At 59.8% G+C, this 25874-nt stretch overlaps 2 protein-coding genes across 2 annotated transcripts in view; both read right to left on the reverse strand.

The window, feature by feature from the left end:
- Positions 1-459: 459 nt before the first annotated feature.
- On the reverse strand, positions 460-1871 carry ATP6V1F (ATPase H+ transporting V1 subunit F). Its single transcript, XM_068169564.1, has 2 exons — positions 1658-1871; positions 460-1546 (listed from the first exon to the last, which is right to left on the reverse strand). The coding sequence occupies exons 1-2, from the start codon at positions 1813-1815 to the stop codon at positions 1345-1347; spliced, it is 360 nt and encodes a 119-aa protein (XP_068025665.1). The 5' UTR covers positions 1816-1871; the 3' UTR covers positions 460-1344.
- Positions 1872-4003: 2132 nt separating this feature from the next.
- FLNC (filamin C) overlaps positions 4004-25874 on the reverse strand; it is a 34246-nt gene continuing 12375 nt past the window's right edge. The window contains 31 exon segments of the mRNA XM_068169565.1: positions 4004-4324; positions 4923-5141; positions 5645-5863; positions 6464-6640; positions 7618-7747; positions 8347-8462; positions 8682-8819; positions 9692-9731; positions 9733-9962; positions 11548-11790; positions 12540-12662; positions 12761-12913; positions 13449-13652; positions 14384-14545; positions 15341-15514; positions 15647-15775; positions 16045-16185; positions 16272-16359; positions 17272-17519; positions 17632-17655; positions 18483-18672; positions 19399-19555; positions 19651-19774; positions 20189-20356; positions 20709-20869; positions 21489-21651; positions 22554-22727; positions 23108-23426; positions 23909-24187; positions 24793-25055; positions 25456-25573. Coding sequence (XP_068025666.1) covers positions 4137-4324; positions 4923-5141; positions 5645-5863; positions 6464-6640; positions 7618-7747; positions 8347-8462; positions 8682-8819; positions 9692-9731; positions 9733-9962; positions 11548-11790; positions 12540-12662; positions 12761-12913; positions 13449-13652; positions 14384-14545; positions 15341-15514; positions 15647-15775; positions 16045-16185; positions 16272-16359; positions 17272-17519; positions 17632-17655; positions 18483-18672; positions 19399-19555; positions 19651-19774; positions 20189-20356; positions 20709-20869; positions 21489-21651; positions 22554-22727; positions 23108-23426; positions 23909-24187; positions 24793-25055; positions 25456-25573 — 5262 coding nt within the window. The 3' untranslated portion in view covers positions 4004-4136.

The raw sequence follows: 25874 nt of genomic DNA on the forward strand, positions 1-25874 counted from the left end.
CCACCACTCCTCACCACCTCAGCTCTCCTTGCCCCCATCAATCCCAACACAGTATTGGGGGGTCTCCATCAGTCCCAACATGCCAAGCTGGAGGATCTCCATCAATTCTAGCACCCCAAGGGGGAAGGGTGTGTGTAACACCCCAGACCCATCTACAGGGAACCCTAGATCTGTGGGGTCAGATATAAGGGGCACCCCCAGACAACCCCCTATTGGCTCCTGGGTCTTTGTGCCCACCCCCCAAATCCTGGGCACCTCAAGACACCACTCACCCAGGTCCCCGTGCCCCACAGTGTGCCTGTGCCCTGTCCCCATGCCCCATTACAAGTCCCTGCCCCCCAGCATGTCCCCTGTGCCCCCCTCAGGGCATGCCCTGAGCTTCCAGGCACTGCTGTCCCCTCCCCTGTCCCACAGCCTCCCCACCCCAGCCCCAGGGCACGACCCACAGAGCACAGCCGGTGGCAAGCAGTGACAGCACGTGTTGGGGACAGCGGGGTGGTGACACACATTTAGGTACCCCGGGGTGAGGGAACAATAACCCCCAGCCCCCTCCCCCCCACCTCATGGTGCTGCTGGGGTGGGGGGAGGGGGGGTTGTGGTTAATGTGACACCACAAGTACCTTGTGTGTCCTCCCCACACCCTGGGGACGTCTCCTCCCTGCCTGCACTGGCAGGGATGGGCAGGAGCAGGCAGGATCCAGCAGGATCCGGCAGCACTTCCCCTTCCAGTGCCCGTCACGGTCACGAGGTGGCTGAGCCAGGGTCATGCGACCCCCCCACCCCCCCAGCACACACAGACTGCCCCTGGCAGCAGCACCTTGGGGTGGGACATGGACCCCCAGCAGCACCCTGGGACATGGACACCCCCCCCTACCCCCCTCCCAAGCAGCATCCCCGGGTGGGACACAGACTACCCAGTAGTACCCTGGAGTTGAATATGGACCCTTCAGCTGGGATGGGGACCCCCGAGAGCACCCTAGGGTGGCACACGGCCCCACAAGGTTGGGATAAGGATCCCCAGCAGCACCCTGGGCAGGACATGTACCCCCTAGGATGAGGTGGAGCCCTCTGACAGCACCCTCGGGACCCTTCCGGTAAGATGAGGACCGTCATTACTCTGGAGTGGGACATGGACTCCCCCAGCAGCACCCTGGGCTGGGACAGGGACAAGGAGCACCAGCATCACCCTGCAGTGGAATGGAGACCCCAGGATGGGATAAGGACTCCCACCATCACCCTGGGGTGGGACACGGACCCTCGGGGTGCGATGGGAACCCCCAGCGGCATACTGAGGACCCCGGGTGGGTTTGTTTTCGGGGGTGCAGGGGCGGGCGGGGGAGCTGTCTAGCGGAGGTCGTCGGGGGTGAAGAGGCCGCGGGCTCGGCGTAGGACGGAGTCCTTGGCGGGGTCGTAGGGGTGCTCCTTGGAGGGGATCTCCAGGATGGCAGGCAGGGGCCGCGAGTGGGCTTCGACGGCGTGCCGGATGAGCTCGGCCAGGCACTGGCTGATCAGGATGATCCCGATGTCCTCCCGGTTCAGGAAGCTCCTGGGGTGGAAGTGAAGGGAGCGGGGAGGACAGGCGGTGGGGGTGGGTCAGCAGCAGGGAAGCCCCCGGGGCCCGGACTGCCGCCGCGGGCAGCGGTGGGCTGTGACCTACCGGAAGGTCTCCTCGATCTCCGCCAGGCTCGTCTCCTTCTCCACCACTAGGAAGTTGGGTTTGCGGTGCTTGTCCAGCTCTCCCACCCCTCCCAGTAAGAACCCGGTCACCGTGTCCTCGTCGCCCACCACGGCGATCAGCTTCCCGCGGCCCGACATGGCGACCGCCGGCACCCCGCAGCGGCCACTTCCGGGCTGGGGGAGGCTAAATAGCCCCACTTCCGGCAACAGCACGCCCACTTCCGGCTAGCGACACGCCCTTCCGGCTGCCGGCAGACGCGCGCCGTCGTCTAGGCAACAGAGGCGGCTCCGCCCCGGCAAGCCAATAGGGGGAGCTCCTCCTTGCCCTCTGATCCACGCCCCTTAGCTCTGGCCACGTCCCCCGCTCGTCTCCTTGCGGCCTGTTCTGGCACCGCCCCTCCAGGCTGCCCCCGCCCCCTCGCTCTGACCGCGCCCCCTGGTGCCGGACGCTGCCCTCATTGGCTGCTCTGGCCGCGCCCTGCTATGCTGCGAGCTTCCCCAAGGGCAAATGCCCGGTCCCCGGGGCCGCCACAGCCCCGCGTAGCGCTACAGGCTTGGGGAAGTGTGGCTGCAGAGCTGTGTGGCCAAAAAGGAACTGGGGGTGCTGACTAATGGCAGGAAGGACGTGAGCCAGCAGCGTGCCCAGGTGGCCATCCTGGCCCGTGTTAGAAACAGTGTGGCCAGCAGGGGCAGGGAGGTGACTGTCCCTCTGTACTCAGCCTTGGGGAGGCTGCAGCTCGAGTGCTGTGTTCAGTGGTGGGCACCGCAGCACAGGAAGCATATGCGGGCGCTGGAGCGGGTCTAGAGAAGCGCTGCTAAGCTGGTGAAGGGACTGGAGAATAAGTCCTAGGGGGGGCAGCTGAGGAGGGATCTCATTGCTCTGTACAACTACCTGAAGTACCTTCCCACAAGTATCTAACGACAGAAGGAGAGGGAATGGCCTCCAGCTGCTCCAGGGGAGGTTTAGGCTGGGCAGCAGGACAGGTTTCATGGAAAAGGTTGTGTGGCACCCCTTCGTTTTGGCCCCTCCCCACCCTGATTGCCCCGCCCCTTCGTTCTGCCCCCCCACCCCGGTGCAGGCCCCGCCCCTAGCTGCTCCTTGTGACCTCATTGGTTGTCCTGACCATGCCACTTAGAATAAACCTTTATTTGAACAAACCAAACCAGGTTGGAAGAGACCTTCAAGATCATCGTGTCCAACCCATCAACCAATCCAACTCACCCAAACAGCTAACCCATGGCACCAAGCACCCCATCAAGTCTCCTCCTGAACACCTCCAGCGATGGCGACTCCACCACCTCCCCAGGCAGCCCATTCCAATGGGCAATCACTCTCTCTGTATAGAACTTCTTCCTGACATCCAAACTAAACCTCCTCTGGCACAGCCTGAGACTGTGTCCTCTTGTTCTGGTGCTGGCTGCCTGGGAGAAGAGACCAACCTCTGCCTGTCTACAACCTCCGCCTGTCTACAACCTCCCTTCAGGTAGTTGTAGACAGCAATAAGGTCACCCCTGAGTCTCCTCTTCTCCAGGCTAAGCAGCCCCAGCTCCCTCAGTCTTTCCTCATACTAGCTCTGCCCCTTGCTCATTCTGGCCCCTCCCCTCCATGTTACCCCCCAGGACCCCAGAGCCCTGCCCTGGATCTTCTGCCAGGACCCCATCAACCCACCCCCTGTGTCTGCCCTGCAGTCCCACACTAATCACAGCACCCCAAGGCCCCAGTCCTTTGCTGTGGGAGGGGCCAGGACACCTTTGGGAGCCCCCGAGCCTCCCAGAGCCCTCCCTGGACCCCAGATCCTGTCACGGACACCCGTCTCCCTCTCCCCCAACCCCAGTTTCTTCCCCCAGACCCCAGTATCCCACCCTGGACCCCCCCCATGACCCCACTATCCTGCTCCAATACCCCCACTGCAGCAGCTCAGCATCCCATTCTCATCCCCCACCACTGAGCCCCAGGAGCCTGCTCTTCCCCACCCCCATTCCCCCCCATACCTTCCTACCTCATGTCTCCCCCTACTCCCATACCAGTCCCAGTCCCCTGACTCTCCCAGTGCTTTAAAGGGGTGGGGGGCAGAACCCCTTTGAGACCCCCCACCTCAGTCCCCCCAGATTGACCCAGTGTCTTGCTCTGACCCTTCCATGTGTCCTATCCCAGAACCCCCCAAAACCCCACTATAGTAGCCTGGACCCCCACAGGACCCTAGTGCCCTGCCCTGGACCCTTATTGGATCCCAGCATCCTGCTCTGGCTTCCCCTGAGTCCCAGTTCAGGTCCCCCAGCCCCTCCCTCCCCTCTGTACCACAGTTCCACAGCAGTCACAGCCCCATGACTCTTCCCAGTGTTTTATTGGTGGCTCCAACACCTTCTGAGAACCCTCCCAGACCTTCTGAGGACACTGGTTCCTCCTGCCCTGGGGGAAGGGGGTGATGGGGGAGTTGTGGGTGGGTGTGGGGTGGGGGTCAGGGGACAGTGACACGATAGGGGCTGCCGGGGACGTTGTCATCTCCCCAGCGTAGGATGAGGACATAGTCTCCCTTCTCCTTGACCGTGTAGGTGACATTGTAGATCCTGTTGCCAACGTGCTTGACGTAAACCTCCTCACATGGGGTCTTGGGACCGTGGACCCCCACCATCAGCATGTTGGTTCCTGGCAGGGGGGACACAATGGTGTGTGACCAAGACTCCAGACCTACCACCACTGGATTCCAAAGCTCTCCACTGGACGTTGGACCAGCTCTCTCTGTCTCTACCAGACCCTGGACCCACCACTGGACCTTCTCCTCAACCCATCTCGAGCCCCTGGGACCCCAAATCACCTGGACCCCCCCCCCTAAATGTCCCATCACATCCCCTCCCAGATTCTCCACCAGACCCCAGACCTCCCTTTTCACCATACCCCCTTTCTGACCCATCACCACGTACCTCATCAGATCCTTCACCAGAACTTTCCACTGACCTGCCACCTCCCCTTCCTAGATCCCTGAAGAGCCCCCAGAAGACCTCTCAAGACCTCTTGGAACCCACCTTCTCCCCTGCCAGGCCACCCCAAGACCCCACAGGACCCCTCCAGACTCCTTGAAACCTACCTCTCACTCATCACCTACCTTCCAAGGCCCCCTCAAGACCCACCTCTGATCTATCACCTCTCCCCCAAGGCCCTCCCAAGACCCCTTGGGACCCACTTCTGATCTATCACCTCTCCTCCAAGGCCACCCCAAGTTGCTCCAGGACACCCTCTAACTCACCAGCCTTGCTGCAGTCCACTGTGAAGTGGTTCTTCTGGCCAAGGAAGGCAGTGGACAACCCTGGTCCCCTTGCCACCACCTTGCTTGCATCTGAGGAGAACTTGGGAAGCCCCCCAAAAGCAGGTGGCCCTCTGGATGTCGCCGTGCTCCCCCTTGTCATTGTCTCCACCAGCACTGTCGACGTCTCATGCAGGCTGTGACCCCCTGACAGACGTGGGCCTGGGGACATGGAGACATTGTCAAGCATCCATGAGGACATCCCCACCCTGTCACATTGCTCTGGGGACCCACCATCGTGTCAAGCCACAGCACCCTGGGGAGACCCCCATCTTGTCAGCTATCATCTAGGGACTTCTCACCATGTTTACTTTGGGGGTCCTCTGTCATGTCAAACCTAAGGACCTCCCAACATGTCACCAGGAGTGTCCTCCATCATGTCACCTTGGGGACCCTTCATCACATCACTCCACTGATTCCTTGTCACCCCACCTTGTACACCTCCTTGTCCCACCATCCTGGGGAACCCCAGCAGCGTCACGCTGGGGATCCTCTATCCCACCACCCCAGGAACCAACAATCATATCACCTTGAGACCCCTCCATTACACCACTCCAGTGACCCCTTATCACCCCACCTTGGGGATCTCCTCGTCCCACCACCTTGGAGACCCCCTTGCCACCCCTCCAGGGACCCATCTCCATGCTCCCCACCCGTGTCCGTACCCGTGACCTTGGCCTTGAAGGGGCTGCCAACGATGTGGTGGGGGCCACCATACTTGATGGAGATGAGGTAGTTGCCGGGGGCCATGGGGGTGTAGGTGACGCGGTGGCCCTCAGCACACTCCACACAGTCCAGCTTCACCTTGGAGGGGCCATCGATGGTGACAGCCAGGGCCCCTGCCCCCGCGTTGGCTGTCTTCACCAGGAACTCCGAGCACACGCCTGTGGTGACAATGCCACACCATGGCCCCATGCCGCCACCCGTGGCCATGTCTCCACTGACACCACTCCAGAGGTGTGGCTCCATACCAGCACCCTGGCCCCAGCACCCTGGCCATGTCCCTCCCCATCACCATCCTCCCATGGTCACAGTATTGACGATGGCCATAGCCATTGCCAGGGGTAGATTCAGACTGGATGTTAGGAAGAAATTCTTCCCCATGAGGGTGGTGAGACACTGGCACAGGTTGCCCAGGGAGGTGGTGGAAGCCTCATCCCTGGAGGTTTTTAAGGCCAGGCTGGATGTGGCTGTGAGCAACCTGATGTAGAATGAAGAGTCCCTGCCCATGGCAGGGGGGTTGGAACTGGATGATCCTCAAGATCCCTTCCAACCCTGACAACTCTATGACTCTATGTCCCCAGTGCCACCACTCCACAGCTACGTCCCTATCACCATCTTCCCATGGCCGTGGTGTTGACCATGGTCACGTCCACAGCGGCACCACTCCATGGGCACGGTCACATCCCAATGGCCACCACCCTCCTGCCACCACCTCCTCCCTTGCCCAGCCCCGAGCCGGGGTGCCCGCCGCGCGGCGTCACCTGTGATGCCGCCCTCGAGGCCGGGCCCGTAGGCGGTGACCAGCCCAGGGTCCCCGGCCTGGCTCTGCTCGCCCACGCGGATGTTGAAGGGGCTGCCGGGGACGTGGCGGCCGTTGAAGCGCAGGTCGATGGAGTGCACCCCGTTCTCCCGCGGCAGGAACCCGATGGCGTACTTGTCTGTGGGGACACCGTGCCGCCCCGTCACCCCCAGCCCCGCAGCCCCCTGTCCCTGTGTCCCCATGTCCTCTGTCTCCATGCCTCCATTCCGCATGCCCTCTGTCCCCATGTCCCAACACCCAATGTTCCCAAGCTCCATCCCCAGTATCCCCATGCCCTCGTACCCCACATCCCCATCTCTCGCGTCCTGTGTCTTCATGTCTCATGTCCCATGTTGCTATATCATCATGTCCCCAAGTTCCACATCCCATGTCCCTCTATCCCTGTGTCCTGTGTCCCTATGGCCTCATTCTCCATGCCCTCATTCTCCATGCCCTGTGTCCCCACATCTTCACACCCTTGTACCCCCATGTCCCCATATCCCCACACCTCATGTCCCCATGTCCCATGTCCCAACACCCAATGTCCCCAAGCTCCCTGCCCTGATATCCCCATGTCCTCAGTTGCCCCATCCCCATGCCTCATACCCTGTGTCCTCATGTCCCCATGTCTCTATACCTCATGGCCCCGTGTCCCAACACCCAACGGTCTTAAGCTCCTGTCCCTATATCCCCATTTCCTTAGACCCCACATGAGGAGGAACTTCTTCACTGTGAGGGTCACAGAGCACTGGAACAGGCTCCCCAGAGAGGCTGTGGAGTCTCCTTCTCTGAAGACTTTCAAGACCCATCTGGATGTGATCCTGTGCAACCTGTGCTGGATTCTGTGGTCCTGCCCTGGCAGGGGGCTTGGACTCGATGATCTTCGGAGGTCCCTTCCAATCCCTAGCATCCTGTGATGCTGTGTGGTCCTGTGATCCCTGTGTCCTCACATCCCCATGTCTCATGCTCTCATGCTCCATGTCCCCATGCCTCCGTACCTCATGTCCCCATGCCCATGCCTCCACACCTCACGCCCCCATGCCTACCCGTCACTGTGCCCCGTGCCCTATGTCCCCATGTGCCTACTGCCCGCGTCCCCACTGCGCCCTGTCTCACCGCTGTCCAGCTCGGACACGTAGCACTCCTCCACGATGCCCGCGGGCGTGTGGACCTTGGCATCGATGACGCCCCGGGCCCCATTCAGCTGCACCGCGAAGGATGCCGGCTGGTTCACCGTCACCGTCTCCTGCGGGGGGCCACCACGGCTATCATCGACCTGGCACCAGGGCTGCCGCGGGGTGGGGGACCAAGGGTGCCACAGGGGCTCAAGGTGGCCCGGGAGTGACATAGGAACATGGCGGGGGGGCACCAGAAAATGTCCCAAGGGTGCTACATGGATGCAAGGTGACTCAAGAGTGACACAGAGCATAGGGGTGGCACTGTGGATGACACTAGAGAGGTTCCCAAGGGTGCCACAGGGGCTCAAGGTGGCTCAGGAGTGATGTAGGGCATAGGGGTGACACCAGGAGTGGCACCAGAGAGGTCCCAAGGATGTCACAGAGACACAAAGTGCCCCAGAAATGACACAAGGGACTGTGAGGTGACATAGGGTGGCATGGGGTCAGTATGAGGAGCACAGAGGTGACACCAAGAGTGGCACTGCAAGGGGTGCCAAGAGCATCACAGGCTTCCAGGGGTGACATGGGAGACTCAGGGGTGACACCAGTGAGAGCCCCAAAGCTGTCACAGGGAAACGAGGTGGCCCAGGGGTGACAGAGGGGATGCCTGGGGAGCCCAGGGGTGCAGAGAGCCAGGGGGAGGGTGGCTTTGGGTGTCCCCAGGTACCTGGAGGCTGGTGACTGTGAGGCGCCGGGCGTCATCTGAGTGGGAGGCCACAGGCACCACGAAGGGGCTGTCAGGGATGTGCTCCTCGTTGAACTTGATGGAGACCTCGTAGTCACCTGGAGGACAGGGAGACACCCTCACTCAGGGACGCACTCACCTGGGGGCAACCTCACCTAGGGACATCTTTGCATGGGAAGACCCACACAGGAGGGTTCTGCTGCCTTGCCACCAGGCTGGGTGCAGAGCCTGGTGGGGTATCAGGGCTGTTGGGTATCCCTGGTGGCTGTCTGCAGTTAGTGGGGTTGGGGGGGTCAGGACGTGGAGGTGTCACCTACCAGGCTCCTGGACGAGATAGGAGACCCCACAGGACCCATCCTTCCTGTCCTCAAAGGAGATCTCAGCCTTGCTGGGCCCCTCCACGGCGATGGAGAGACCCCCGGCTCCTGCCTCCCGCGTCCAGATGCTGAACTCGGCTTGAGGGGAACACACATGGGGACACCCATGGGTGCTGCTGTACCCCACTGCCACTCTGGGGCCAGGGCCAGCCCCACTGCCATGGGCATGCACCTTGGTACCCCCCCAGAGCACCCATCTGCCCCCTGTAGCACCCATACCCCCCCCATAACTACAATATCCCCAGTACCCCCCATAACCCCCTGCAGTAGTCACACTCTTCCAGCACCCCCAGTACCTCCCTCCCCATCCACACCCCAACCCCTCCAACACACCCAGTACCTTATATCCCACTCCTCCTTATATCCCCCCCCATATCCCCAGTACCTCCAATATCCCTTGTACCTCCCTTCCCATACCCCCAGCACCCCTCATACCTCAAGTACCCCCAGTATCTCCTTCCCCATCCTCCCAGTACCTCCCATGTCCCCTTCCCCATTCCCCTGGTCCCCCCAAAGCCCAAATACCCTTAAGTAATACCCTCCCCATACTCCCAGTACTCCCCATACTCCTCTCTCCATTCCCCCAGTACCACCAGTATCTCCTTCCCCATCCTCCCAGTACCTCCCATATCTCCTTCCCCTTCCCCCACCCCCTCCATAGCCCAAATACCCCCAAGTAAAACCCTCCCTATTCCCCCAGCACCTCCCATATCCCCATCCTTATCTCCCCAGCACTTGCCATATCCCCTTCCCCATCCCCCAGCACATGCCACAGCCCAAATACTCCCTCCCCATACCTCCAGTACCTCCCATACCCCTCTCCCCATACCCCTCTCCCCATACCCCCAGCATCCTCTTCTCCATAGCCCCAGCATCCCCAGTCCCCCACTCCCCATACCTCCCCGCCATAGCACCCCTATAACCCCATTCCCCCCATGCCCTCCTCATACCTGGCACCCCTGCCACGCCTCTCTGTAGGCCGGTGCCCCCCCGCTCTGACTTTGTGCGCGCCGCCCTCTCCCAGGGGTCCGACGGTGAACTGGAAGGGGCTGCCGGGCACGTGCTGGCCGCGGTACTTGACGCTGACGGTGTGGGGCCCCATCTCCTGGGGCACGAAGCGCACGCTGTACACCCCCGCGCCGCCCGACACCACCTCCGCCTCGAAGCGCTGGCCCGAGGGGCTCAGCACCTGTGCCGACAGCTCCTGCGCCGACGCCTCCCCTGCGGGCACAGCGCCACATCAGTCACAGACCTGTCACCGGGGCCACTAGGGACCCTCATGGCACCCTGGGACACCATGGACCGTCGTGGAACCATGGGACACTACAGACCATCATGGCACCATGGGACACCATTGCCCATTATGGAACCATGGGACACCATCATGGTGCCCTGGGACACCATTGTCCATTGTGGAACCATGGGACACCATCGCCTGTTATGGAACATGGGAGACCATTATGCATCATGGTGCCCTGGGACATCATCGACCATCGTGGTGCCCCATTATCCCATCAACATCAAACCATGGCACCCTGGAACCCCATTGTCCCTCATGGCACCCTGGGACACCATTGTCCCTCATGGAACCATGGGACACTATGGACCTTCATAGCACCTTGGGACACCATTGTCCATCATGGAACCATGGGATGCTATGGATCTTCATGGCACCCTGGGACACCATTGTCCATCGTGGAACCATGGGATATCACCAACTGTCTTGGTGCCCTGGGACACCATTGTCCCATCAAGACGAAATCATGGCATCATGGGACACCATTGTCCTTCATGGCACCATGGGACACCATCAATCATCTTGGTGTCCTGGGACACCATTGTCCCATCAACATGGAACCATAGCATCCTGGAACCCCATTGTCTATCATAGCACTACAGGACACCACCCTGGCACACCATCATCATTGCATCAGGAGACCTCCTTGTCCCATCAACATGACACCAGGGCACCCCATCATCACATCAAGATGGTACCGTAGCACCTCATTGTCCTATCAACATGGAAGCATGGCACCATAGTACCCTATCATATATCATGCCACCCTGCAACACCATAATCCATCATGGCTCCATCATCATGGTACGCTGGGACACCATCATCATAGCACTGTGGGGCACTATTGTCCAGGTGATGCCCATCATGCTAGTGTTCATCATGGCACCATGGGACACCAGCATTATGACAGCATGGGGCACCATTGTCATGGCACCCTGGGACATCATCCCATCACCGTGGCACCCATGGGGGGAGAACATCAGTGGGGCCACAGGACCCACGGAAGTCCAGCGCATGCAAGCACAGCACCCATGGAAGGAAACCATCCATGGAAATCCATCACCCATAGAGGCACATTAGTCATGGAAGCCCACCACCGATGAAAACCTAGCACCCATGCAAGCACATCACTTATGGAAGCCCACCAGCCATGCAACCATATCACTCATGGATGCCCACTAGCCATGAAGCCATGCAAGCAGAGCCTTCATGGAAGCACATCACCCATGGAAGCATACAAACGGAGCATCCATGGAAGCCCACCACCCACAAAAGCCTGGCATTCATGCAGGCAGAGCATCCATGAGGCACATCGCTTACTGAAGCCCACTATTGGTGGAAGCCCACCACCCATGTGATGACATTGCTCATGGAAGCCCACCAGCCACAAAACCATGCATCCACGGAAGCACATCGCCCACGGAAGGGTCCCAACTCCCGCAGAACCACATGACACATGGAATCCCACCCCCCATGCAACTACAACACCTCCATGCCAGCAGCACCCACCCTCCTGGGTTCGAGCGATGGACCCAAAGGTGCCAAGACCCTCTCTGGCCAGGAAGCCCCCGAAGACGTTGGGGAAGGGATCTCCTCCGACCTGGGTGGACTCCTCCACCCGCACCTCACGCGTGGTCTCTCCACCCCGGGTCTTGCTGATCTCGGTGCGCTCGGTGCGGGTGTAGGTGTGGCTGCTCCTCGTGAAGGTCCTCGTCAGGCGCTCCTGCGCCGACACCATCTGGAACCAGTTCCCTGCCACCGCCACCAGCCACAGGGACAACGCCGACGGGGGACACAGCAGGGAGGAGGGGTGGAAGGATGGAGGGGTGGAAGGATGGAGGGGTGGAAGGATGGAGGGGTGGAAGGATGGAGGGGTGGAAGGATGGAGGGGTGGAAGGATGGAGGGGTGGAAGGATGGAGGGGTGGAAGGATGGAGGGGTGGAAGGATGGAGGGGTGGAAGGATGGAGGGGTGGAAGGATGGAGGGGTGGAAGGATGGAGGGGTGGAAGGATGGAGGGGTGGAAGGATGGAGGGGTGGAAGGATGGAGGGGTGGAAGGAGATGTGGAAAGAGACAGTGATGGATATAAAGGTAGATGGACACAGGGATGAAGACATGGATGAATATAGAGATAGATGTGGGGATGGATACAGGGATGGGGAGATGCAGGGATGGATGGAGACATGGACAGATGTAGGGATGGAAGCAGGGTTGGATGGAGAGATGGGATGGTTGGACAGAGGGATGGAGATATGGGTGGACACAGGGGTGGTTGATGGGAGGGATGGATGGAGGCACAGGAGGGTGGAGACGGACCCAGAGGGACACAGGGACGGCCACGCAGACAGACGGGTAGACGCGGATGGACAAGTAGAGAAGAAAGGAGGAGGTGGAAATCAGAGCTGGAGCAGCTGAGATGCATCCCCATTCCCAAGCCCCATGGAGGAGGATGAAAAGGAGAAGGAGGAGGAAGAGAATAGGGAAGCTGAAGGCCACCCTTACCTGGGATCTTCAGGTTGAGGTCGCAGGTGCTGCCAATGGTGGCGATGGAGGGGGCCTGGCGCCGCCGTGTGATGCTCTCCTTCATGCGTCCCTCACCAGTCACCTTCACCGTGAAGGGACTTCCTGCAGGTGACAACCACCTCAAGGACCTGCTCACCACCAAAAAGGGCACCTTGGTCCCCCACCCCAGGTGACCCCATCCCACCATCCCCTGTCCCTACCTGGCACATGTTTGTCGGCAAACTTGATGTTGATGATGTAGTTGCCTGGCTCAGTGGGGCAGTAGGTGACCTTGCAGGTGCCATCTTCCACATCTTCACAGTTAATGTCCACCTTGCTGGGACCCTCAATGGACAAGCCCAGCCCACCATAGCCTGGGCAACCATGGGGACATGCTCAGTGGTGTCCTACTACTGTTGTCCCCATCCTGGCCTTGGTCACACCATGGCCACCATCCTATCCCAACCATAGTCACACCACGGCCACCACCCCATCCTAGCCCTGACCATGCTATGGCCAAAGCCACCACAGCATCACCTTCTAGGCTCTTGACCATCCCCATCTGACCATGACCATAATCATGGCCACCATCCCATCTTAAGCTGGTCACAGCCATGGCATAGCCTTGGTCACTATTCCATCTTAGTTATGGCCTTGGACATGCCACAACCATGGCCACTTTCCTGACCACGGCCCACCACAACAATAACCATGGCCACCACACCATCCTGTGCTGGTCACAGTAATGACATGGCCTTGGCAACTATCTTGCCACGGCCACCATCTCATCATGGCCATGGCCACCCCCCATCCTAGTCATGCCCATGGTGACCATCTTCCCCAAGCCATGACCACACCATGGCAATGATGATGACTTCCCACCCATGTCCCCAGGGTCTGTGGTCTCACCAGCACTGCGTGTGTCCACGATGAACTCAGATGTCTTGAAGGTGTGGCCTTCCACAAGTCCCTTGCCCCATACCTTCACCCTGCTGGCATCTCCAATCTCTGACTGTCCCACCAGGATCTTGAAGGGGCTGTTGGTCACATGCTGCCCACTCTTCTTCACACTCACCACATGTTCACCCACCTCCTTGGGTGTGAAGGAGATACCTGGGAAGTGGACACCACCATCAGACATCTCACCCAGCTCCCACCTCCAACTGCTGGCCACCACCACCACCAGTAGCCCTGACCACCTCCAGCAGCCTATCACCTCCACCAGTCCCTGGCCACCTCCCCAAGCCCCAGTGCCATTGGGCCACCCATCCCTGTGACCCCTCTTGTCCTCTGCCCCACATCTCCAAGTCCTACATCACCCTCACCCTGTACATCACCCTACATTCCTTGTCATAGAATCACAGACTTGTCAGGGTTGGAAGGCACCTCAAGGATCATCCATTTCCAACCCCCCTGCCATGGGCAGGGACACCTCTCACTAGATCAGGTTGCCCAGAGCCACGTCCAGCCCAGCCTTAAAAACCTCCAGGGATGAGGCTTCCACCACCTCCCTGGGCAACCTGTGCCAGTGTCTCAGCACCCTCATGGGGAAGAACTTCTTCCTAACATCCAATCTGAATCTCCCCACTTCTAGTTTTGCTCCATTTCCCTCAGTCCTATTACACCCAGACACCCTAAAAAGTCCCTCCCCAGCTTTCTTGTAGCCCCCTTCAGATCCTGGAAGGCCACAATAAGGTCTCCTCGGAGCCTTCCCTTCTCCAGACTGAACAGCCTCAACTCTCTCAGCCTGTCTTCACAGGAGAGGCGCTATGTCCCAGTTCTTCTCCCACGTTCTCCTGGCCCCATGTGGACATGGCCCCATGTCCCCTGTGCCCTCCACGCACCGATGTGGCGGTTGGGCAGCCGTTTGAGCAGGCAGGGCTCCTCGTTGCCCGATGGTGCCCGGATGCTGGCCGTCAGCAGGCTCAGGTCCGTCTCTGTGATCTTCAGCGAGACATCGGTGGAGGTGCCCACGTTGAGCTGGGATGTCCGCATGGAGTCATCACCTGCGCAGGGACCATCAGCAGAGCCAAGGTGGAGTTGGGGTGGGGAAATGAATGAAGTCCCCACAGCCATGTGGCTGGGTCCCGGTGGCCGTGAAGCTGTCTCCACAGCCACATGTACAAGGTCATCAGGGTTATGGATGGCTGAAGTTCCCACAGATGCACCAGTAGGGTTCTCAAGATCACAAGGATCTCATGGCCATGTGGTGGGGTCCTGCTGGCCAGGGATTGTCAAGACCATGTGATAAGGTCTTGGGGGTTGGGAATGGATGGGGTCCTCATGGTAAAATGAAGGGGTCCTGGTGGCCATGCAGCTGTCCCCATAGCTGTTTGAATGGGACCACCACAGCCATGTGATGGTGTTCCCAAGGCCCCCTTGAGGTCCCCACCAATGGGGTCCTGGTGGTCAGGAATGGACAAGGATACTGTGACACTGTGGCGGGTTCCCAGTGGCCATGACTATAGAGATGCCACCATGACTATGACCACACAGGTGCCCCCATGATCACAGAGGTCCTACCATGACCATACAGGTGTCCCCATCACCGTCACCATGTAGGTGACCCCATGACCATGCAGGTGCCTTCACAGCCATGATTATGGTCATGCAGGTGCCCCAATAACCATGGCCACACAGGTGTCATCATCACATGGGTTCCCCCATGATCATGAATCATGTAACTGTCCCCATGACAATGCAGATGTCCCCATGACCATGACCCTGTAGGTGGCCCCATGGCTATATGGAGATGCTGAGGACATGGTGGGATCCCCAAGAGCATGGAGGTCTCATCTCACCAGTGATCTTGGCCGTGAAGGGACTGCCAGGGATGTGCTTGTCATCGAAGCGGACAATGATGTTGTAGTCCCCAGGGGCGGTGGGCAGGTAGGACACGGTGCAGGTCCCATCCTTGTTGTCCTGGCAGGTGATCTCTGCCTTGGAAGGACCTTCCACAGCCAATGAGAGTCCACCTGGGGTGGCACAAGGTGTGTGTCAAGAGGCATTGGGGTTCTCCAAGCCCTTCTCAACCCTTTCTGGTGGCATTGGGGGGGTCTCCAAACCCCTCCCAGATCCTCTGGTGACTTCCTTTGGCCACCACTCACCCTCCCCAGCATCCTTGGTGACGATGGTGAAGGTGCAGGGCTTGTTGACCATGCCATGGCTCAACCCTGGCCCATAAGCGCTGACGTGACGAGGATTGATGGCGTCCACGTAGAACTGGAGAGGACTCCCTGGAGAGACAGTGAGGACAACACTCAGGGGACCCCTTGCACCGTGGTGGGTGAGCTCCTCAACCCCATGGATGTTCAACCAGGGTGAGGTGGCATCAGCCTTGCTCCAGTGCCTCCCACAGTAACTTAATCACGGTCTCCAAACCCCATGGTGACCATCAGTCTCCAAATCCCGTGAAGGTCCATCACGGCCCCAACTCTACACTTCACAGTGCTCATCACAGTCTACCCAACCCATGGTGCCCATCATGACCTCCCAGTGTTCTCACCAGGGATGTGGTTGCCATCGTAGCGGATGTCCATCTCGTGCAGGCCCTTCTCAGTGGGCGCATAGCGCACAGTCACCGTCCCGTCCTTGTTGTCTGTGATGTTGGGTCTGGCAGTCTTCCCTGAGGGCATCCTCACCTCCCCTGGGGCCAACAAGTCAGTCAGGGACTGACTGGTGCCCCACCATGCCCCATATTGTGTCCACCCTGTGTCCCACCCCCTCCCATACCTGTGATCTCCCCCTTCTGCACGGTGAAGGGGATGACGAGGTTGAAGGGACGGAGGTTCTCGGTGGTGGCAGGTGGCTCCTCTGTGGCCTGGTGCCATGGGGCAGAGAGGAGAGATGAGAACCATGGCACCCCAACATGGTCTCCAAACCCCATGATGGCTGCTATAGCTGCAACTCTCTGTCCCATGTGACCACTGTGGTCTCCAAACCCTACAACAGCCACCATAGCCCCAACTCTCTCCACCACAGTGATCATCACAGACTCCAAACCCTACAATGGCCACCATAGCCCCAACTCTCTCCACCACAGTGATCATCATGGTCTCAAAACTGTATGGTGGCCCATCACAGCCTCAGTTCTCCATCTCATGGTGCTCATCACAATCTCCAAATCCCATCATGGCCTCAAAACTCTGCCACCTCATGGTGCCCATTATGGTTTTTTGACCCCATGATGTCCACCATAGTCCCAGTTCTCCACCCATTAGCATCCATCATGGTCTCACAATCTCATGATGTCCACCCTGGTCCCATTTCTCTGTCCCATGACACTCATCATGGTCTCTCTACTCAATGATACTCAACATGGTCTCCCAAATCTCCACCCCATGGCTTCCATCATGGCCCAAACTTTCTGCTCCATTGTGCCCATTACAGTCTCCCAACCCCATGGTGCCCACCATGGTCCCAGTCTCTTGGTGTCCCTTATGGTTTCCCAGTTCCATGATGCCTACCATGGTGTCCCAACCCCATGGTGTCCACCATGGCCCTAACCTCTTGGTGTCCATCATGGTCTCCAGACTACATGGTGCCCATCAGTCTCCCAGCCCCATAGTGCTCACCATGATCCCTCAACCCCATAGTGCCCACCATGGCCCCAAATCTCTACCTACTAAACCCGACAAAATATCCCAGCACCACACCTCCCACCATGATCTCCCAACCCCACAATGCCCACCACAGCCTCCACCCACCACCCCAGATCCTCAGAGCCACCCACCATGACATGGAAGGGGCTGTTGGGGACGTGCTCTCCCCCAAAGCGGATGGTGATGACGTATTTCCCAGGCTCAGGGGCGGTGTAGTAGATATCAAAGGTTCCATCATGGTTCTCCACCACATCCACGTCCAGTTCTGCCCCATCAGGGGTGGACACCTTGCAGGTCACTTTCCCTTGACCAGCAGCTTTGGCATCCACTGTGATCACCGTCTCCTCCCCGATCTGGATGGTGGGACCCAAGCAGGCTCCTAGAAGAGAAGGGTTTGGGGTGGAGGAGGTGGTCTTGGTGGACCCACAACCCAACCCCAGCTGTCCCCTCACCACCACCCCAGCATCAGAGGGCCCCCCGGCTCCACTTACCCAGTCCATGGCCCCCAATGGATACTGCAAAGAGAGACCAGGGAGAAGCCATGAGGTGTGGGGCAGAGTTGGGGAGCTCCAGGGGGGGACTTTGGGGGTGGCCAGGGGGCTCCGGGGGGCCAAAATGTCCTGCTCTGAGCTGGGGGGGGACCCAATTGTCCCCACGGCACTGTGGGGTGGGGAAGGGAGGGGGAGGTGGGAAAGGATGGAATGGGGGCAGCTGTGGGGCAGGGCATGGGGGGCAGCCATTGGGGTGGCATGGGGCAGCATAAGGAGTCTGTGGGGCAGCAGAGGGATGCTGTGGGGCAGCTGTGAGTCAAAGATGGGTGTGCCACGGGTCAGTGTGAGGATGCCATGGGGCAGCAGGAGGAGTCTATGGGGCAGCACAGGGATGCTGTAGGTCAGTGGTGATGCTTTGGAGGTGCATGGGGCAGCAGTGGGAAGTCTATGGGTAGCGTGGGGCAGCACAGGGATGCTGTGGGTCAGTGTGGGGATGCCATGGGGGCACCATGGGGCAGCACAGGGATGCTGTGGGTCAGTGTGGGGATGCCATGGGACAGAGCAGGGATGCCATGGGGTCAGTGGGGGGATGCCATAGGGTGGTGGGACAATGCCATGGTGCCACCATGGGTCAGTGAGGAGATGCTGTGGGTCAGCAGGGTGATGCCACAAGGTAGAAGGAGGGTGCTACGGGTCAGTGGCGATGCCATGGGAAGGCCGTGGGGCAGCAGAGGGAGGCCATGGGTCAGTGGGGCGATGCCAAGGTGCCACGGTGGGTCAGCAGGAGGCAGCTCAGGGACGGTGAGGGTCAGGACAGAGATGCCAGGGGGATGCCACAGAGCAGCACCCACCTGTGACCAGGCACTTGCTGGCATCGCCAGAGGGCACGGCCAGGATGCGGAAGGGGGAGGCAGGGATCTCGTCGCCACCATACTTGATGGTGATGGTGTAGCGGCCGGGCAGGTCGGGCACGTAGGACACCGTGTAGGTGCCGTCGCCATTGTCCCGGATTGAGGCCTTCTTGGGTTGGCCCTCGGGGTCCTGTGGGGCACCAGAAGGCTCAGCACCCCATGGCACAAGGGATAGGGCACCCTATGGGGCTCAGCACCCAATGGGCGGGTGGTAAAGCACCCTGTGGGGCTCAGCACCCAGTGGATGAGTGCCAAGGCACACTGTGGGGCTCAACACCCAACACCATGAGTGCCAGGGCACATGTGTGTCCCAACATCCAGTGGATGGGTGCCAAAATACCCTATGGGGCTTAGAGCACCTCATGGGGCTCAGCATCTCATGGCATGGATTCTGGATCCTCAAATGGCTCTCAGCACCCAATAGATGAGTACCAAGGCACCCTGTGGATCTCAGCACCCAAAGGATGGGTGCCAGGTCTACATATAGGGCTCAACACCCCATGGTAAGGATGCTAGAGAGTCATATGGGGTTCAGCACCCAATGAATGGGTGTCAAAGCACCCTGTGGGGCTCAGTACCCAAGGCATTGGTGCCGGAGCACCCTAGAGGGCTCATCATCCTATGGCATGGATGCTAGATCCCCACATGGGTCTCAGCACCCAATGGATGGGTGCCAGGATACTGTATGGGTCTCAGCACCCCACAGATGGTTGCCAGACTACCCTGCGGATCCCACAAGACCTCCCACCACCCCAAGACATAGGTGCAAAGCTGCTCTATGGATGCCCACCCCTCCACCCCTTCCTGGTGGTCAGCCCCTCTGCCCTCCCCCAGGCCCCCACCCATGGATGCTGACCAGGATCTGGACGGTGAGGAGCCCCTCCCCGGCGTCGCGAGCGTCGATGGTGAACTCCACAGGCAGGCTGGCAGGGATGCCGCTGGCGCTCAGCCCAGGCCCGCTGGCCCTCACCTTGCTGGCATCGTGGGCTGGCAGAACCTTGATCTTGAAGGGGCTGTGGGTGGACAAAGAGGTCAAGCTGGCGCTGGAATTATTCTCAGCACCCCCCACCAGCTGTACCCAGCTTCACCCAAGGGTGGTGGTCGTCACCTGCGGGGCACCTCCTGGTCGGCAAACTTGACAGCCACGGTGTAGGGACCATCGGTGGCCGGGGTGTAGTTGACCTTGTGGGTGCCATCGCCATTGTCACGCACCTCCACTGGCTCTGCCAGGCCTGTGGGGAGAGGTCCTCGGTGAGGTGACCCATGGTGGGTAGGACATCCCACGGGGCAGAGCTTCACCCAGAGTAGGACATCCTGCCCAAGGACATCCCATAGGGCAGAACTCCCTATGGAGCATGGGATCTGTGGGGTTGGAGAGCCTTTAGAGGACAGCTATGGGCAGGGCATCCACAGAGGAGGACAGTCCATAGGGCAGGACAGCCTGTGGATCTATGGGATTGGACAACCTCTGGAGAAAGACATCTATGGGCAGAGTATCCCATGGGGTTGGACACCCTACGGAGCAGGACATCCCTGGGGCTGGACAGCTTGTGGAACAGGACCTTTTATGGGACAGGACACCACATGGACAGATCACCCCATGGGCCATGACACCTCTCAACACCCCACCACATGTCCCCACGTACCAGAAGGTCCCAGCACTGTGACCTCGAGGGGTGCCAGCCCTGCAGCGCTGCAGTCCACCGTGAAGGTCTGGGGCACCCTGGCCCTGACACTAGGGCCCAGACCTGGCCCTGAACACTTGACCTTGCTGGGGTCCACCACATCCTTCACAGGCACCCTGAAGGGGCTTCCTGCAGAAATGGGGGTGGGTCAGCATAGGCATGGGGTCAGTGTGACCAAGGGGTCAATGTAGGCACGGAGTCAGCGTGGGCATGGGGTCAACGCATCCATGAGGCCAACATGACCATGAGGACACCAAAGCCGTGGCCATGAAGTTGGCAGAGGGGCAATGTGGGCATGGAATGAGTGCAGCCATGGTGAGGTCAGCATGGGCTTGGGGACACCATGGGGGTTGGACATGAGGCCAGCACAAGCTCCTCCATCCATCAGCACCCAGGAACCCATCTCCTCCTCCCCACCCCCATGATGGGTACCACAGCCCCCCAGGTCCCCACTGCCCCATCCCCCAGCTCCACCACACACCAGGGATGGGGTGTCCACCAAAGGTGATGTTGACGTCGTAGTCGCCAGGCGTGAAGGGGATGTACTCCACAGTGCAGCTCCCATCCTTGTTGTCCTTGCAGGACATCTTGGCCTCAGAGGGACCCTCGATGGCCAGGCCCAGGCCCCCGGTGCCCGCACCCCTGGGGACAAGACAATGTTCAGGGACACTGCCAGGGGTGGCCTGGCCACCTGGGGTAGAGGTGGCATGTCTGTGGATGGGTGCTCAAGGGGATCACATCCACGACAGATAGAGGGAGATGCCATGCTGGTGGAAGTGGGATGGAGATGCCACCTCCATGGCAGAGAGATGGAGATGTCACTTTGGTGGCAAGGGAACAGAGGTGCCACCTCTGTGACAAGAGGATGGAGGTGCCAGGTTAGTGGCATGGGATGGAGATGGGTTGGTAACATGGGATGAAGGTAGCACGTCCATGGGGTGAAGATACCAGGTCGGTGGCAGGGGACAGAGATGCCAGGTTAGTGGCATGAGGTGACATAGCCATGGGAGGGAGTGGAGGTGCCACATCCAGGGGATGATGATGCCAGGTTAGTGGCATGGGATGGAGGTAGCACATCCATGGAGTGAAGATGCCAGGCTGGTAGCAGGGGATAGAGATGCCAGGTTAGTGGCATAGGATGGAGATGGCACAGCCACGGGAAGGGAAGGAGATACCAGGTCGGTGGCATGGGAGGGAGGTGGTAGATCCCTCAGAGGAACTGGAAGTGGTGGGCTGGTGGTGGCTGGGGGTTGGTGCCCACCTGGTCTCCACGGTGAAGCGGTTGGCCTTGCCAACCAAGCCACCTTCCAGGCCGGGCCCATGTGCCCGCACGCGGCTGGGGTCACAGCCCTCTGTCACCCCGACGCGGAAGGGACTCTTGGGAACAGCCACGTCATCATAGGTCACCTCCACCCGGTGCATGCCTGCAGACAAGGGACACCATCACCCCCAGCCCAGGGCTCCCTGGTTGTTTCAGTGGGAGTTTGGGGTCCTAATTGGGGTTTTGAGGGTAACCTAGGGAGCTTGGGGGGACCCTAGTTGGGGTTTTGGGTTGTCTCAGGGGGGTTGGGGGTTTTGTGTCCCTGGTTGGTGTTTGGAGCAGCATGGGGGGACACCTGGTTGGGACTAGGGGGTCCATGATTGAGGTTTGGAGGTGGTCTCAGGGGGGTTGGAAATGGCTGAGTGGGGTTTTGGTGTCCCTGGTTAGGGTTTGGCAGCATGTCAGTGGGCTTGAGGGCTCTTGCTCAAGGTTGTGGGAGTCCCTAGAGGGGTTTTGGGGCCCCGGGGGACCCTGTTAGAGGTTTGGAACAACTCAAGTGATCCCTGGTTGGAGTTTTTTGGGTGGTCTCAGGGGGTTTGGGTGTCCTGGGTTGGAGTTTAGTGACCCTTGGTTGGGTTTTGAGAGGTCTTAAGGGGCTCAGGAATTCATGGTTGAGGTTTTGGAGGACTTGGGGGACCTTAGTTGGGGTTTTGGACATCCCTACATGAGGTTTTGAGGGGAGCTCCAGGGGCTTAGTGGTCCCCAGTTAGGGTTTTTGGAGGGTCCCTTGAGGGGTTGTTGAGGTCCCTTGGTGAGGTTTTGGGAGTTTTAGAGGTCCCTGGGTTTGGAGGCACCTCAAGGAGATTAAGGGAAGGCTGGATGCCCCTGACTGGGATTTTGAGGGCTCTCAAGGGGTCTGGAGGCTCATAGTTAAGATTTTGTAGGGTTTCAGGGTCCTGGGTTGGAGTGTGGGAGTTTGAGGACAACTCAGGAGGTTCAGGGATCGCTGGCTGACATTCTGGGGGCCTCTCAGGGGGTTCATGAGGTCCATGGGGGGTCCCTCACCGTCCTCGTAGGGGGTGTAGTCCACACGGTAGGTGCCATCGCCGTGGTCGGTGACGTAGGTCTCGGTGGTGGCCCCCGAGGGGTTGACCACCCTGGCCTTGACGTGGGCACCTCCCACCTTGGTCAGCGCCCGGGCGTCCACCGTGAAGTCCGTGCCCACCTCACGCAGCACCCCTGCGGCACAGCACCCTCAGCACCCAGCGGTGCGGGCAGGGGTGGCCGCGAGGCTGGGATGGTCAAGGGGAGAAGGGAGGTGCGGGGAGGGAAGGGAGGCTTGTGATGGTGGCCACAGGGAGAAGATGCCCATGGGAGTGCTCAGTGGGAGGAGGTGCCCACAGGGATGGGATGCCCATGGGAGGAGGTGCCCATGGTGGTGGCCACAGGGAGAAGGTGCCCATAGGAAAATATGCCCATGGTGATGGCCACAAGGAGAAGGTGCCCATAGGAAAATATGCCCATGGTGATGGCCACAAGGAGAAGGTGCCCATAGGAGGAGGTGCCCATAGTGATGGCCAGGGGAGGAGGTGCCCATGGAGATGTCCCTGGCTTCTCACCTCTCGGCTCCACGCCTTTGCCGTAGACCTTGACACCGCTGGTGTCCACAGCTGGGTCAATGGTGACACGGACGGGGAACTTGGGGACGGGATGTCCACCATACTTGATGGTGATGGTGTAGGACCCGGGGCAGGCCGGGGTGTAGGTGATGGTGTAGGTGCCATCCCGGTTGTTCTGGATGAGGACCTCGGCCTTCACCCCAGCTTCCGAGATGATCTCGATGGTCAGTTCGGCGTCCCCGGCTTTGGAGCAATCCACCATGAAGGTGGCCACCTCGCCAGCTTTGCCCCGCTCCAAACCAGGCCCACTGGCTGTCACCTGGGAATGGAAATGGCAGGATGGGTTGGGTTGGAAGACATCTGGAAGGTCAGCAAGTCCAACCCCCAACCCAGCACTGCCAGGGCACCACCAAGCCATGGCCCTCAGCACCACGGTTTGAAACACCTCCAAAGATGGCAAGTCCACCACTGCTCTGGGCAGCCTGGGCCAGGCCTGGACAGTGCTTTCGGTGAAGAAATTGTTCCTTGTGTGCAACCTAAACCTCCCCTGGGTCAACTTGAAGCCACTTCTTCTCATCCCATCACTTAGGAGAAGAGACCATCCCTGACCTGGCCCCATCTCCTTTCAGGGAGTTGCAGAGCCAGAAGGTCTCCCCTCAGCCTGCTTTTCTCTAGGAGGAGCCTTGCCCAGATCCCTCAGCTGCTCTTCACATGTTCTCCAGACCCTATCTCCAGCTGGTTCTCAACCACCCAACCACCTCAAGTCCTTCTCCCCCAAGGTGTTCCAACCACTCCTCCCACCTTGTTGGGATCAAAGACGGGGGTCACTACGGCCTTGAAGGGGCTTCCAGGGATGTGCCTCTCAGCAAAGAGGATGTTGATGGCATACTCCCCAGGCTCCGTGGGCAGGTAGGAGACAGAGCAGGACCCATCCCCGTTGTCCTGGCACTCGATCTTGGCCTCACAGGGGCCTTCCACCGTCAGCCCCAGGCCACCAGTGCCAGCGCCTTTGGTGTCGATGGTGAAGGGAGCTGGGGTGCCCACACGGCCACCCTGCAGCCCCGGCCCATAGGCGCTCACCTGGGGGGAGACACAGGGGTTAGGGGGATGCTAGGAGGAGGGGGGAAATGGGGGTGGTGAGGATGGTGAGGTAGGGATGGGGATGAGGAAGGTGGTGGAGATAGGGAGAGAGTGATGGGGATGAGGAAGGTGGTGGAGATAGGGAGAGAGTGATGGGGATGGTGAGGACAGTGGAGGGGGGTGGAGTGGGTAGTGATTCAGGTGGTTCTGGTGGTGGTGAGGATGCTGAAGGTAGTAATGGTGATGGGGGTGGTGGTGGAGATGATGAAGATGTTGATGGTGATGAAGACAGTAACAGTGATGGGGTTGGTGGTGATGCAGAGGTGTTGTAAGCATGCAAGCACCATGGGCATCACGAACATGCAAAGAGTGTGCAAGGAGTGTGCAAAGGCAGCCTGAAGGTGCAAGGACCACACCTGGTCAGCCTGAGTGTGCAAGGACATGGTCAGGCCCTATGAACATGCAAGGAGTGTGCAAGGACCAGGCGTGGCCACCATGAGGGTGCAAGGAGCAGGCAAGGCCCCTGTGTGCCACAACCCCCTGTGACACTTTGCACCTGTAAGGCCCTAGGGTGGTGGTGATGGTCAACCCCTCCCCAAACTGACCTTGGTAGGGTCGGGGGGCAGCAGAGCCTCCAGCGGGAAGGGGCTGCCAGGCACGGGATGTCCATCGTAGGTCACCTCCACCTTGTAGGGTCCCTCCTCGGGTGGGGTGAAGCTAACAGGGTGGGGAGCCCCAGGTGGGGCAGGACCCACAGAGCAGGGAATAGGGCGGCGGGAGGGGCCAGTGACCTTCACCTCCACCTTGCCCTGCCCTCCAGCTCCGGCGGTCTCCACTGTGAACTCCTGGGCTTGACCCACCTCCACCTCTGCCGGGAGAGGGGGACATGGGGTGGTCAAGGGGGGCACCCGGCACCCAAGGGTGGCCCCCCAATCCAGGGTGAACTTACCCCGTGGAGAACTCCATAGACAGAAGGTCCAACAACCCACCAAAGTGCCACCACCCCAGGGAGAACCCCAAGCCCAAGGGTTTCACACCCCATAGACAGCAGGTTCCACAACCCAACTGAGGTGCCATACCCCATGTGCCACTGGCACCCAAAGGTGTGCCCCCTACCCCAGGGTGGACCTACCCAATGAAGAGCTCCATAGACAGAAGGTCCCACCAAGTTGATATAACCCCACGGAAGACCCCAAACCCTTGGATGTTTCCCCCTCCCCCCATCCCCCTTAGGTGCCCCCCACCACCCTTGGGTGCCCTTAACTTACTGCTGTTGAGCCCCTGCACCTTGACCTTGCCAAGCTGCAGTGGAGGGGCCACGGTGACAGGGAAGGGGCTCTTGGGGATCTGGTCCCCTCCGTAGGTGACCACCACAGCCAGAGGACCCTGTGGGTGCAACTCCACCTTAGGGTGCTGCCAGGGTACAGGGGTGCCCACCAAGCCTCACCCACCAGGGAGAGGGCTAAAAAAGGGGCTCAAAATGGGAGTGCTATGGGGATGGGGGGGGGAAAATGGGGGCACCCATGAGTGCTAGGGAGGGGTTGGGGGGACCCATGGGTGCTCTAGGAGGTTCATAGGGGAATTTAGGGCACACATGGGAGCTTGGGTGATGGTGTGTGGGTCCTTGGAGTGTTTATATAAGGTGCCCATGACTGTGCCCATGTGGGGTGTCCTTGGGGGTCATCAC

The sequence above is a fragment of the Melanerpes formicivorus genome, unplaced genomic scaffold, assembly GCF_026170545.1.
Source record: "Melanerpes formicivorus ecotype bairdi unplaced genomic scaffold, bMelFor1.0.p_v2 SCAF_3, whole genome shotgun sequence".
NCBI classification, from domain to species: Eukaryota; Metazoa; Chordata; class Aves; order Piciformes; family Picidae; genus Melanerpes; species Melanerpes formicivorus.